The sequence below is a fragment of the Danio rerio genome, chromosome 9, assembly GCF_049306965.1.
Source record: "Danio rerio strain Tuebingen ecotype United States chromosome 9, GRCz12tu, whole genome shotgun sequence".
NCBI lineage: Eukaryota > Metazoa > Chordata > Actinopteri > Cypriniformes > Danionidae > Danio > Danio rerio.
In genome coordinates, this window is record NC_133184.1 from 6,465,001 (window position 1) to 6,479,714 (window position 14,714).

The following is a 14,714-nucleotide window of genomic DNA, read 5'->3' on the forward strand; positions in this document are numbered from 1 at the left end:
TCTTTTCTTAGATCTCAGAACACACACAAAATATGAGATGTTTGAGAATTTCAAATATTTAAGACCCTCGGTAAGCAAATCAATAAGATCCACAGGAATAACCTACATCTGAAGGAAGTTATGTTCCCCGTTTCTACCAACTACCAAACAAAAATACTCAAGGACAGAGAACACATTCATATAGCACTTTTACATGACATTCAATCCGTTTCACAGTTCATTTTGAAAATCTTCATTGGCGAAAGGCCTGTGTAATTATCTCCCATAATGCTAGACTGCGCCAAACTCACCAGACAAATGTTTGGACAGTTTAGTTCGGTGGTGTTAATGGATTTTTAGTCTGTTTAATCTGGCGGTGCTAAAGCCGAAACAGGCTAGAAACAATAATAGAGTAAATACTTGAGTAGATCTAATCACACCAGCAGACAAGTGAATGGAGATGTTACAGTACCAGCTGCACAGAAGAAGATCAGCAGGAACGTGCAGAGAAGCAGAAACACTCGGCTATGAGACATCATCTGCACCCTGTACAAAGGAGAGAATCAGGGATTTTCAGTCTCGCAAGTAATATATGGAAAGGATGACATGTAAAATAAGCTAATATTTATTGATAAAAATAGCATTTAATACAGCTTAGCAAGCGTGTGTTTTGTCAATATACGGTACACACACTTTCATTCAAAATATACAGCTTACAAAGGTATCAGACCTGTTGTGAAATTTACAAAACAAACTTAGCCTGATCTCATGAGAAAATTTAAGTATTTTACGTTTTGCCAGTTTAGCGGCTTATTTGTACGAGTTCAGTCGTACGAAATTGTACGATTTTAAAAAGGAGATGTGGGACCTAACACCACCCCTAAACCCAACCGTCATTGGGGGATGAGCAAATCGTACTATATTGTACGAATTAGATACGAATTAGCCACCAAATCAAAAAGTTTCGAATTGCCGTGAGATTGTGTTGAACAAACCACTGTTGTCAAATAGATTGCCTAATCAAGCTAATTTGCCTAGTTACACTAATTAACCTAGTTAAGTCTTTAAATTGCACTTTAAAATGAATAATAGTATCTTGTGAAATATGTTGTGTCATCATGGCAAAAACAAAGCAAACTAGTTATTAGAAACTGGTTATTAAAACAGTTCAAATGTTCTTTATTAAACAACACTTGTAATGTACTTATGATTTGAAAAATAATTTTAATATCACAGGAGGATTTGAAATTATAATGATTTTTTTTTTCAAATGTATATTGTGTTAAATGAACAAATGCTCATTTTCCATGCAGAAGAATCCAGCTTAAACCAGCCTAGGCTGGTTGGCTGGTTTTAGCTGGTCGACCAGGCTGGTTTTAGAGGGGTTTTGGCCATTTCCAGGCTAGTTTCCAGTAATTTTCAGCCTGGTCTTAGCTGGTCAGGCTGGGAAATGACCAGCTAAAACCAGCTTGACCAGCCTAGCCAGGCTAGGTGTCCAGCCAAAACCAGCTATGTCCAGTTTAAACCAGGCTGGTTAAGCTGGTTTTAGCTAACCATTTTTCAGCCTGACCAGACCAGGCTGGAAATGACTGGAAACCAGCCTGGAAATGGCCAAAACCCCTATAAACCAGGCTGTGGTCAACTAGCTAAACCCAGCCAACCAGCCTAGGCTGGTTTAAGCTGGATTTTTCAGCAGGATTGTCATTGCAAGATACAGGCAATTGTAAAAGTTGGCGGTTCTCTGTGACGAATGTAATAAGAAAAATGCTCACCGTTTGTATAATTCGAATATGTTTAAAAGCATGAAATGATATCCAAACTCACATTAAGCACCTTCAACAGAAGGCAAAGTATAAGCAAAGTGATATGATATCAGTCGTTACAAATTATACGTACTAATACATTACTTATGGACAATTAATGCGACTAACCCTAACCTCTTAAACCCCAGTGCTAGTTTGGGTTTCCGCCTGGATTTTGCCTACCCAAACCTAAAAGCTTCCCAAATCCGCATGCAGAGGTGTAAATACAAAAATTTGGTATCATTTTAAAGAAAACCCCATTTTCATAAAACACTATTGAATGTATTTAAAAAATTGTATATGTTGTCTGTGTTATAATAAACTCCTAAAAAAAAGAGGGGCTTTTTGTATTTTTTTTATGAACTCAAATTTAAAAGTGTACCTTTTAGGTTCTGTGTGGTCTAGGCTTTGTGATGGCCACTCCAAAACATTCACTCTGTTGTCCTTAAAGCACATTTTAGCTATTTTGGCAGTGTGCTTAGGGTCATGGTCCGTTTGGAAGACCCATTTGTGGCCAAGTTTTAATTTCCTGGCTGATGTCTTGAGATGTTGCTTCAGTATTTCTACATAATGTTCTTTTTTTATGATGCCATCTATGCTGTGTAGTGGACCAGTCCCTCCTGCAGCAAAACAGCCCCCCAACATGATGCTGCCGCCCCCATATTTCACAGTTGGGATGGTGTTCCTAGGCTTGTAGGCTTTTCCCTTTGTCCTCCAAACACTGGTCATTATGGCCAAACAGTTCAATCTTAGTTCCATCAGACCACAGGACATGTCTCAAAAAATATTAATTTTCGCACTGTAATTTATCAAATTGTAATCTGGCTTTGTTGTTGTTTCTGGCTTGTTGATTTTCCCATATCGTCACACAGGGAAGCAGTGTGTTTGATGTTTTTCTTAAATACTAGTCTACAGTTGTGCCTCCAATTAACTCAAATGTTGTCAATTAGCCAATCAGAAACTTCTAAAACCTTGACACCATCATCTGAGCTTTGCAGAGGCAGAATAATCATATTGTATGTAAACTTGACTTTCAAGAAAAGTTCAAACAAATTTTCAAAAATATCTCTCATTATTCTGCTATTAAGCTTAACAGAAACTAATCAGATAATTCTGACTTGCCTAAAAGAGAAAACGTTTAGTCACATTAACATCTGACTTTTTAAAAATGTTTACACTTCAAATCTGCACAGAATGCAGAAAGCACTTTACAATTTAAAAGGTGGTGCATTATTAATGAATCAAAGTACTGATGTCTAAAATAATGCTGCTAGTTTAAAGAGAAGAAACTTACCTAAAAGTTAGAAGCAGAGGAAAACTCTGAAGTCTGAGCTTGTGTGTGTGTCCTTCTCAATCTGAACAGCAAATAACAACAAGAGTACTTCAATTTTGACCAGAAAAGGTGCAGTTAGATTGTCTCTTCAAGCCAGACTTGACACATCCATGTTACTTCAGGGGTTTTTCGATTACACAGACAGGTAGAAAAGCAGAAGAAAAAGGCCCTGTGAACATTTGCTGGTCACAGTGTCATTGGAGTTTATATAAGTTTGTATTGACATGGCAGATTTCAGGGGTGGGAGTGAAAATGTTCACAGAGAGACAGACACTGAACACCTTCACAATCATCAGCACAATGTTCATTCTGTCTGACAAACAGACCAAAGAGAACATCACACTTCTGTACAAGCAGGACTGTGGCAAACCTTGATCAGCCACAAACACTCAGAAGAACACAAGAGATCTTTCAGAAATGGTGGATGACAAGCTGATCCTAAAACGGGGTTGCCAGACCTTCTCTATTGGAAGACATTTGCATTTTTGCACAAAATGTTTATTTTTAGGACAGAACATCTGCTGTCCTCTAGGTCAGGGGTGTTCAGCTTCTTGTACTAGAAAAACACACAATTTGTATTCTGCACATTTCTTTAAAATGAATAAAAATTAAATAAATAAATAAATAAATAGGAATAAAATAACTAAAATTAATAAAACTAAAATAATGAATGAATAAAAATGAAATAAATAAATAAGAATAAAATAAATAAATAAAGGAATATAAAATAACTAACTAAATTAAAAAAATAAATAAATTAATAAATAAATAAATTAATACAAATACATACAAATAAAATAACTTAAAAATGAATTTAAAATAACTAACTAAATAAATGAAAATAACTAAATATATAAATAATATAATAAGTCAACAAATAAATAAATGAATATAAAACAACTAACTAACTAAATAAAAATAAAATAAATGGAATAAATAAATTAAAATAAATAAATGAATATAAAATAACTAACTTAATAAATAAAATAAATGAATGAAAATAAATACAATAAATAAACAAAAAGAAAATAACTTAATAAATGAATAACAATGAAATAATAGAATAAATAAATAAATAAGAATAAAATAAATAAATAAAAATAAAATAACTAAACATATGAATATAAAATAACTAACTAAATAAATAAAAATAAAATCAATAAATGAATGAATAAAATAAATAAATAAAAATAAATAAATAAACATAACCAAAAGAATGAATAAAAATAAAAACTAATTAATAAAAATAAAATAACTTAATAAATGAATAAAAATGAAATAAAAAATGAATAAATGAATATAAAATAACTAACTACATAAATAAAAAATAAATTAATTAATGAAAAAATTAATAAATAAATAAAACAAACAAATAAATAAATGAATAAAAATAAAGTAAATTAATAAAAATAATAAATTAAAATTAATAAATAAATACACACACACACACACAGCATTTTTACTTGTATAGAATTTACATTTCTACATGGTTACTTTTTTCATATTGTGATTTTTTTGCACCAAATCCTAATGGAGATCCCAAAACAAACAAGAAACCATGGTTAATAGTTGCTGGTTTGTAGTGTTTTCTTTACAGCAAGCACATGTCCCTAAAACAAGGTATAATAGCGCATCTGACGTCTCTCTCTCTCTCTCTCTCTCTCTCTCTCTCTCTCTCTGCACTAGCTAGAAAAGATAAATGCTGCCATCTTGAGTTTCAAAAAGGTTACTTATCATATATATATATATATATATATATATATATATATATATATATATATATATATATATATATATATATATTTATATATATATATATATATATATATATATATATATATATATATATATATATATATATACATATATATATACATATATATATATATATATACATATATATATATATATATATATATATATACAYATATATATATATATATATRTRTATATATATATATATATATATATATATATATATATATATATATATATACATATATATATACATATATATATATATATGTATATATATATATATATATATATATATATATATATATATACATATATATATACATATATATATATATATATATATATATATATATATATATATATATATATATATATATATATATACATATATATATATATACATATATATATATATATATATATATATATATATATATATATATATATATATATATATATACATATATACATATATATATATATATATATATATGTATATATATATGTATATATATATGCTGAAAAAATCTCTCCGTTAAACAAAAATTGGGAAAAAAAATAAAAAGGGGGGGGGGGGGGGCTTAAAATTCAGGGGGTTAATAATTATGATTTCGACAGTATATTTATGAACAGAAAGTTTCCTTGTACTTTTTCCTTTTTCCAGAGCTGTCAGTTAGTGACATCTATTGGTCAACTGCACACATGACAGATGAAATATATATTTTGTACATTCATTCTCCGTAAATTAGAAATCCACATAGTTCTATTGTGATATATACGTTAAGAAAAGCCACAACTCAGAAGGTCCTTTTAACTTATTCTGCAAAACTTTTATTGAACAAAAGTATTTCAATTCTCACCACACTGTCCTCAATACAGTACCATAATGCTGGATCTAAACGATTCATATATATGCACCATATCTTTTTTTTCTTTAATATAATATATATATATATGTACATACAGTGGAAAGAGGAATTAAATAACATTGCTCAATAACATTCAGACAAATAGACTTAAAAAAAAAAAAAATCTGAAAACCCCTTGACCAACAGGCTTATTGGTAAACAGAGCAACTAACATAACGTAAAGAAATAAAATCAACATGTTTGTTTGTATTACTCTTGAATTAGTGTTCACAATCAACGGTGTGTTACTGAGAGCAGAGTTGGTGAGGTGCGATAAGACATCAATAGTAGCAGAACTGGAAGTGGGGTGGCACATTTGGTTGAAAGGACACACATTCAAAACTCTGAAACTACCCTCTCTCTCTCTCTTACAAGCTACAGCTCCTCTCTTTATCCCAGTCTCCGCAGCATTGATCTCCCTTTATGAAGTACCCTGATACTGAAGAAACCCTGAAGTGACTCGGATCCAGGAGGAATACCTGGAAAGCTGTGTAGGTAAATCCAAACACTTCCTTTTATTAATGCTGGACGGACTGTAGATGCAAAAAACAGTGTAAAGGCTCAGAAGATGGGACAGCACCGATTTAATACAGGGTGAAATCTGACTGTCATCCTATGTGTTACTTTGACAGTGTATACACACTGAGATGTTTGGGTGATCTTCAGACGAACTCTCCTGTGAATGGAATGGCAATCCTTTGGGAACCAAAATCACTCCTTGTTCTTTTCCAGGCCGTCAGTATCAAGAATCACACACATGAATCCATTCAGAACAGGAGCTACAAAGGTACATACTGCGATTCTCTTTGGGGCAGAAGAATGTAAACTAACGTAATGTGGCTTGAGGTTGGGGATTAACCAGCTTGAAAGCAGGAAGAGCCGAAAAGTGGCTGTGAAAACGGCATTGTCTTTACATCATTTATCTATAAACCTTCAAAATCGGACACGGTTATCAAGGACGGACATCTTTGTTTAAAGTTGCTACTGCTCCCTACAAGAGTCGAGGCAATGTAGGGATCTGAAATGTCAATGCTTAAGAAGGAATCCTATGTCAGGAGTGTGCAGGAAACAAAAAGATAGACGAAAGAGGAAAAGAGGTAATGTTTGTTGAGGGAAAAAAAAGTCAGATTTAGCCAAGGGCCTTGACAAGGTAGAGTTTGTCTCCTTGTTCACTGGTAAAGATGGGCGCTTTCTTGTAGTGCTCTACAAGCTCATCCATACTGCTGAAACGCCGCTGACCGATGCAGTACACTCCGTCCTGATGCTGCACCTTGAAGTGCTTGTTCTTTCCCACAGCTTTCAGAGAAATGGAGAAGTCACTGGGCTGGGGAGTAAAACAGAGAGAGAGACATGGAGAAATAAATGAATGGGACATTGTAGCTTCTGCTGTCTCATGTGTAAACACCAGATGGCAGTACTGACTAAAATAAAACAACACCTGACAGATACTCATGGATATATACAATAGATGTCGCCTGCCCTGTTGTTGTCTATTAGAAGGAATGCATGCAGGAGCGCAAATGCATTTGCTATTTAAACTGCGTGGTGCAAAACGTCAAACTGACTCCTGCGCCGAGCTAAAACTAGCAAACAACAATTGTGTCGCGCCTTGAGCCGCATTGCGCCGGGTGTATGATAGGGCCCTAAATGTTTAAATATCTATTACATACACTATGTTACTGTTTATATTATTTTAACATCTGTACACCAATACAAGTAATGATTGTGTGTGTCCGTGGGTGGGGCTGTGTCGGTGTGGTAATATGGGCTGGTGTGGCTACAATGTCTGTAATGGCTACAATCTCTATCTATCTATTTCAGTGTTAGTATGATTAAAAAACATTAGAGAGTATTTACTGTGAATTATTCATTCATTCATTCATTCATTTTCTTGTCGGCTTAGTCCCTTTATTAATCCAGGGTCGCCACAGCGGAATGAACCGCCAACTTATCCAGCAAGTTTTTTACGCAGCGGATGCATTTCCAGCCGCAACCAATCTCTGGGAAACATTAGCCTAGCCAATTCATCTGTACCGCATGTCTTTGGACTGTGGGGGAAACCGGAGCACCCGGAGGAAACCTAGGCGAACGCAGGGAGAACATGCAAACTCCACACAGAAACGCCAACTGAGCCGAGGCTCGAACCAGCGACCCAGTGACCTTCTTACTGTGAGGCGACAGCACTACCTACTGCACCACTGCTTCGCCTACTGTGAATTACTTTAGTATATTTTCATGTGGGTGTCTGACAACTGGAAATAGGTCTGGTAGCAGATATCGCAGCCTCTGTTACTTTTTACCTTGCACTTTTTTTGTTAACATTTATTACTATTTATTTAGAAAATGCTTTTTTTGATTCCAATGCCTAATTGTTAAACTGAAAAAAATGACTATAATTTCTAATTTAAATAGTTAAATTAAATATTTTTAAGAATAAAATATGATGTGTTTTTAAGAGTGTACTTGCATTATGATGCTAATATATTGTAATTCAGGCATTATATAATGAGTTGCATAATAGAGATGCGCGGATGGCGGTTACAGCCGCGGAATCCGCGGATAAACCGCGGATCGGGCGGATGACGTGACGAAAAATAATATTTTAATTAAATTCAGGCGGGTGGTGGGCGGTTGTACTGTTTTTGTACACATAGCTGGCGCACCAACGAAAAAGCCTAGGACTGACTTCACAGAATGAGAGGAGGAATCGGATACACTAATTCTGGATGAAGTACAGAAGTCTTCATCTACAAACTCCCGTATAGACGGATCAGCAGAGGAAAATCTACTTTCCTTTTGGGAGAAACAAGGCAGTCATTCCCACGTCTACAGCACCTTGCCAAGAGAATTCTATGCATTCCAGCAACAAGTGCTGCGAGCGAGCGCTCCTTCAGTGCAGCAGGCCGCATTAGAGGCCAGGCGCTCTCGTCTGAATGTTGAAATGATGTGTCAAAATGCGTTTTCTAGGCTACAATAATAATAAAAAAAATTGTACAGTACAGTGCGTTTAATTTAGGCAATTTATTTATTTTTGTCCCTGTGCGCCAATTGGAGACGGAGTTCACTGCTGATATTCTGAGAGCTTTATAGGGGTGCTTCTCATTTCTTATTTGTGTATCCTCGTTTCCTTTCCTTGCTTTCTTTCCTCGTCTTTCCACCCCTATAGGATGCGAGGGAAGGACGCAAGGAAAAGACTCAAGGACCGACCGAGGAATCGAATCAAGTGAAAAGACACGTCCTCGTATTGTTTAGCGTCACTTCAAAGCGTCAATTAATGCTGGATTTGACTTGCACGTTTGGATTAACTGCATGTCATTAAAGTCATTCTCTTTTTTTCTAATAATCAATAAAGAAACATTCATTTAATAATAAAAAGGAATAAGCCATTCAAATAAAGAGCTCAGTCAGCAGATGACGGGCGGGTGCGGTTTTAAAATTTGGTTAAAAATGTTAGTGCGGATGGATGGCGGACGGATGATGAGTTTTGTGATGCGGGTGTGGATGAAATAATAGCCCATCCGCGCATCTCTATTGCATAAAATGACAATAATATTGTAGATCGCAATATATATCTGGTGCAATATATCATATCATAAAAAAATTATCATGAAAGGCCTAACAGTAATATAACAGTAATTATATGTGCAAATTTGCTTTAAAAAATGCATTCCATTTGAAATTAATATATAATCTACATTTTTTGTTTATGTATATTTTTGATCATACTGGACTCTATGAGAAGTCAAAGTCTCGAATAAATTCAAATAAGCGGTCCAAGTTTCATGGTTTATTCAGCACCATCCAAATTGGTCTCACACAATCCATTCAGTGTCCTGTGCGAGTGAACTGATCCACTGTCCAGTGGGCCGCACAAATAATTGGCTCACACTGTGTGGTTCAGTTGTCTAGTGCAGTTTCTTCCCTTTTTGGTTTCATACCATACGTTATATAACTAAATAAGGCTTAATATCTATGTGTAACAAGGGTGGCGCGGTGGCTCAGTGGTTAGCACTGTAACCTCACAACAAGAAGGTTGCTGGTTTGAGTCCCGGCTGGGTCAGTTGGCACTTCTGTGTGGAGTTTGCATGTTCTCCATGTGTTCGCATGGGATTCCTGCGTTACAGGTGAATTGAATGAACTAAACTGGCTGTAATATATGAGTGCAAGTGTGAATGTATGGATGTTTATTAGTATGCTGGAAGGGCATCCACTGTGTAAAACATATGCTGAAGTAGTTGGTGGTTCATTCCGCTGTGGTGCCCCTGATAAATAAGGGACTAAGCTGAAAGAAAATGAATCTATGAGTAACAGTTCAGAATGTGTGTGTGAAAGAAATCAGTTAGACTTACCGACGACTCACTGTCCCGTATAAGGAAGTCTCCTTCCACTCCTCTCTCATTAAGCGCACACTCTGCATGGTGCCGTGTCACATTACCATAGTACCAGCCCTTTCCAGCAAATTTTCCTACACGCGAGGGCACTGTGTGACTGATGTGAGGGGATCCATGACTTGACCCTAAGCCCTTTGCTACCGGCCCGTCATCAAGCACTACCACATAGTTCTTAGGCACAAGGCCTACTATTCCGCGGCTGTTTTTACACCTCCACCACTCCGGGTCATTCTCGGGCTTTTCCAAAACCTCCATAGTCTCACCCTTCTCAAAGTTTAGTTCCTCCTCTGTGACTGAGCTGAAGGGGTACAGAGTCTGAACCACATGCAGAACGGAGCTCCCAGAGCCCCCCGGCCGGCCGTTGGCCATTGCTGAACCTTGCCCCACCTTCAACGACCGGAACCCCCCCACGGTGTCCCCGAACACCCCATCGTTGTCCGTGTATCCCACTTCCTCTTGGACGTAGTTAGACGGGAACCAGCCGACACGGCCAGCATGGCTACCCCTCCACCAGCCATCGCTGCACTTCTCCATGACGACCACCCTCTCCCCTTTGACGAGGTTGAGTTCATCGTCCCGCTCGGCTGCGTAAGAGAACTTCACCAATGCCGGAATGTTCAGGTCATAAATTCGTTCAGCTCCGCCCCCTCCGCCTCCTCCTGCGCTGCCATTGGATGGATATTCTGCTTCTGTGCTGGGTGTGGGAGATGGATCACGAGCACTGGTCTTCCTTTTCGTTTTGCCCAGTCCTGAGAGGAACAAACAGAAGCACAACAGTAAGTAGAAAGCTAGCAATTTAATGTAAACTAGAAATGATTAGTTCATTAGATGATTAACAGATCGTTAAATCAAGCCGGGACACACCAAGCCGATGACAAACAATAAGTAACTAACAACTAGTTGAAACCTAACTGTGTTGTTGCCTCGCGTTGGCTCACATCTGGCCCTGTCTGGACCAAAAAGCTGCATGTGAACGCACCAAAAAGCCAACTGAAGTGAGAGTTTACATTCTGCGCCTGCATAAGAGGATGTGTTTTTCCACACCCGTGGGTGGCATTAGTCTGTTTTCTTGTGCAAAGCAGAAACTGGATCTTCCCATGCCCACGTCTAGGGTTGTAACAATATACCGGTATGACGGTTTACCACGATTTGAACGTGCATGATTATCATACCATGAACAATTGCATATCAACGGTTTTAACCCTTAAAGACTGAGACAGCCGCCCGCGGCTAAAAATAAGTATTGCTCTTAAATGTTTAATAACTTTTGATCCGCTGATCCGATTCATACAATTCAAAGATTGGCATAAAGAAGAGAATCTCAGCTTTCCATTGCTGTATCACATAACATTCGCGGACTTTCAGAGGCTCCGGAATCAGTGCGGTTACGTCATCAAAATGTGCCAACGCTGATTTGACAAAGAAACGCTCGTCACTGTGTCTCCGGACAAACCAGACATGATATATTGATGCATTGTCCCTCCTCCATGCCCAGATTGGTTCAAACTCGCTATATCACAACCAATAAGCATAGGTTTCGCTTTTGTTTGTGGACCAAGCTTTTTGAACAACACGGAATGAGAGAAAGGCATACATTTATGCGCGGCTAAATGCAAAAAAAAAAAAAAGTTCTGCATTGCAGACAACCATATCCAAATCCATATCCACAGACAACCATATCCATGCTGGCACATAAAACCTAAGGATGTTCCATATTGAATCTAGTTTCGTTATGTAACTATTTATAGTATAGTAAATATTTATATCAATTTTTTTACTGAGGATTTGCACCATGTTTATTTGGACTTTATTTGGACTTTGACACATTATTTATTATTTTCTTATTTTTATTTGTTCATTGTAAGTGGTGTTGTTTATAGTAACTAAAAATATATTATTTGGAAAAAGTCAAATTTGCTTCACTGTTCTATTATTTTGTAACTTTTGTAACATACCGTATACCGCGAAACCGTCAAACCGTGGTAATGTTTTAGACGATTATCATACCGTAAAAAATTCATACCGTTACAACCCTACCCACGTCCAAAGCCTATATCACCCTGCAGCCCAAGACCGTTACTCACTGAAGCTAAGCAGGGCTGTGCCTGGTCAGTACCTGGATGGGAGACCACATGGGAAAACTAGGTTGCTGTTAGAAGTTTAGTTAAAGAGGCCAGGAGGGGGCACTCAACCTGTGGTCTGTGTGAGTCCTAATGCCCCAGTAAAAGTGAAGGGGACACTATACTGTCAGTGGGCGCCGTCTTTCGGAGGAGGCGTTAAACCGAGGTCCTGACTCTCTGTGGTCATTAAAAACCCCATGGCACTTCTCGTAAAGAGCAGGGGTGTATCCCTGGTGTCCTGGCCAAAGTCCCTCAATCAGCCCTTGCAATCATGGCCTCCCAATCATCCCCATACACCAATTTGGCTGTATCACTGTCTCTCCACTCCACCAATTGCTGGTGTGTTGTGAGCGCACTGGCACTGTTGTCCTGTGGCTGCCATCGCATCATCCAAGTGGATGCTGCACACTAGTGGTGGTGTGGAGAGACGCCCCTCATGATAGTGAAGCGCTTCGGATTTGTGGCTATACACAATAAATGCTCTATATAAATACACATGATATTACATTACAAACAAAGCAGCGTTCAGTACCATTATCACAGTAATTCTCGCTCACCACAAAATCATTTCCTCCTGCAAATATGTCTGTCTAATAATTCATATTGTTTGCAAATATTTGAGAATTATAGACAGCTGGCTGCCGCTTTGTGTTCCTTCTTGATCTGACCTGTTTACTTTCTACGTCACAATCGTACTCTGATTTGTTGCTAAATAACCAGTCAGAGCGATCTCTTCAGGCAATGGCCGATGCTACTGCCGAACCAGGTCAATGCAATCCAATGTTAACCTAATGAGAGCCGGCGTTTATTAGCCTGACGAAGCCCAATGGCCGATCGTCATCTTGTTTGGAAAAATTAGAGCCAGTACACACCAAGATTTTTTTCTGGGCTTCTGCTGGTCTAAATTTTTGATATGAAGCTAGTTAATGATGACTTACAGTATTATCACGGTATTGACCTATGATTACGATAAAAAAACTAAGTTTAATTAACAATTCACACTACCAGCTTATTACTTGTCTATTATGATACTGACTGTTTTTATTTTACATGCCTAACACTGTCCATAAAAACTACTACATTAACTACTAATAAACAGCTACTTAGTTGTTTATTGAGCTAAATGTCTTAATGGTTAATGGATTGTTAATGCAAGTTGCACCGAACTCAAACGCTTCCTCTTTTAATTCTGTTGAAACTCCCATTCTTACTATCTAATGAACCAGATACTACAAAGTACCCTAAAATTCCCTGATGTCTTAAAGCATTATCGTACTGCAGAAGATTGCCGTGTGATTCTGTGTAAAGCGAAGCTGATCTACTCAAGACTAGTGATCTGACTGTGTTGGAAAGCGAAAAAGAAATAAACACTAGAGTCCTGGGGCTGCATTGGGAACCGTGGAAGAAAAGGAGAGATTAAGGATTGAAGAGTTTCACATTCAGCTTTAAAGAAAAACGGGATTACTCTAATCTGGTTATCCAAAAAAAAAAAAAAAATACATAACCTCAGAGACAGAACTGGCTTGAGAGTAGAAAATTCAGTCTTATAAATGCACAGATGTTAGAAACATGAGAACGCAGTCCTGGAGACTCGTTTCAAGCTGAATTTCTTTATTTAGACATGTTGGTTGTTCTGCAGTCAAACAGCGTCTTCAAGAAGTGAATGAGCCTACAGGAGCCTCTTACAGTGACAAGAGGAGGCTTAAATGAGTCTATCACAAGTCTGCAAGTTTTATTTATTGATTTTTTATTATTTTTAAGAGGTTTTTTTATTTATTATGATAGGACAGTATATATTTCAGACAGGAAATCATTGGGAGCAGAGAGAGGGAAAGGATCGGCAAAAGACCTCGAGCTGGGAATCGAACTTGGGTCGCCGTTAGCATGTCAGTGCAATATGTCGGCACACAGTACCACTTTTTTTTATTGAAATAATTTCAATTACAATCTTATACGGTAAAACATAATAAAACAGACAGTAAAGATCATTTCATATTCAAAACATTAAAACTGTGGTACTTTCCAGTTCATTTCTTTAAAAACTTGACAAGCTTTGTCCGTCAGAATTTTGTACAGCTCACTCAAAATGTTCTCAATTTTATAATATACATACAGTTTTTCCACATATCTTTCCATTTTCCCCCTTAAAATCCCCCATACATCCATCTCCATGTTCTCTTTTTTTTGCCACAGTTCTCCTTTCCCACATTGCATTTTTCATCAGCATTTTACATAGGTTTACTATTTTCTAATTTTCATTTTTCTTATTCTATCCCAAGATTACTACTCTGCTCCGTTCTGTTTCAATTTCATCCCAGTCTCCAAGTAGTCGTTTAATTAAAACTTTACAATCTTTAAAAAAACCTTCCAATTCTTGACAATATAAAAACATGTGTAAAAAACCTTCTTCTTTTTGACATACT

General features: G+C 36.8%; 1 protein-coding gene and 1 long non-coding RNA gene across 6 annotated transcripts in view; both read right to left on the minus strand.

Annotated features, from left to right (window-relative positions):
* LOC141376058 (uncharacterized) overlaps nt 1-3,429 on the minus strand; it is a 7,592-nt gene extending 4,163 nt beyond the window's left edge. Inside the window, exons 1-2 of the long non-coding RNA XR_012385141.1 lie at nt 3,076-3,429; nt 452-525 (exon numbers count right to left, since the gene is read on the minus strand). This is a non-coding gene — a long non-coding RNA (uncharacterized lncRNA). The remainder of the gene's footprint in view (nt 1-451; nt 526-3,075) is intronic.
* A 2,248-nt stretch (nt 3,430-5,677) lies between these two features.
* The window catches only part of nck2a (NCK adaptor protein 2a), a 107,618-nt gene continuing 98,581 nt past the window's right edge, over nt 5,678-14,714 (minus strand). For 3 of the 5 annotated variants that reach the window (XM_068223351.2, XM_009304471.5, XM_068223352.2), the window contains 2 exons: nt 10,130-10,920; nt 5,681-7,104 (listed from right to left, as the gene is read on the minus strand). In XM_068223351.2, the coding sequence (XP_068079452.1) occupies nt 6,910-7,104; nt 10,130-10,920 (986 nt within the window). In that variant the 3' untranslated portion in view covers nt 5,681-6,909. 5 annotated transcript variants of the gene reach the window in all.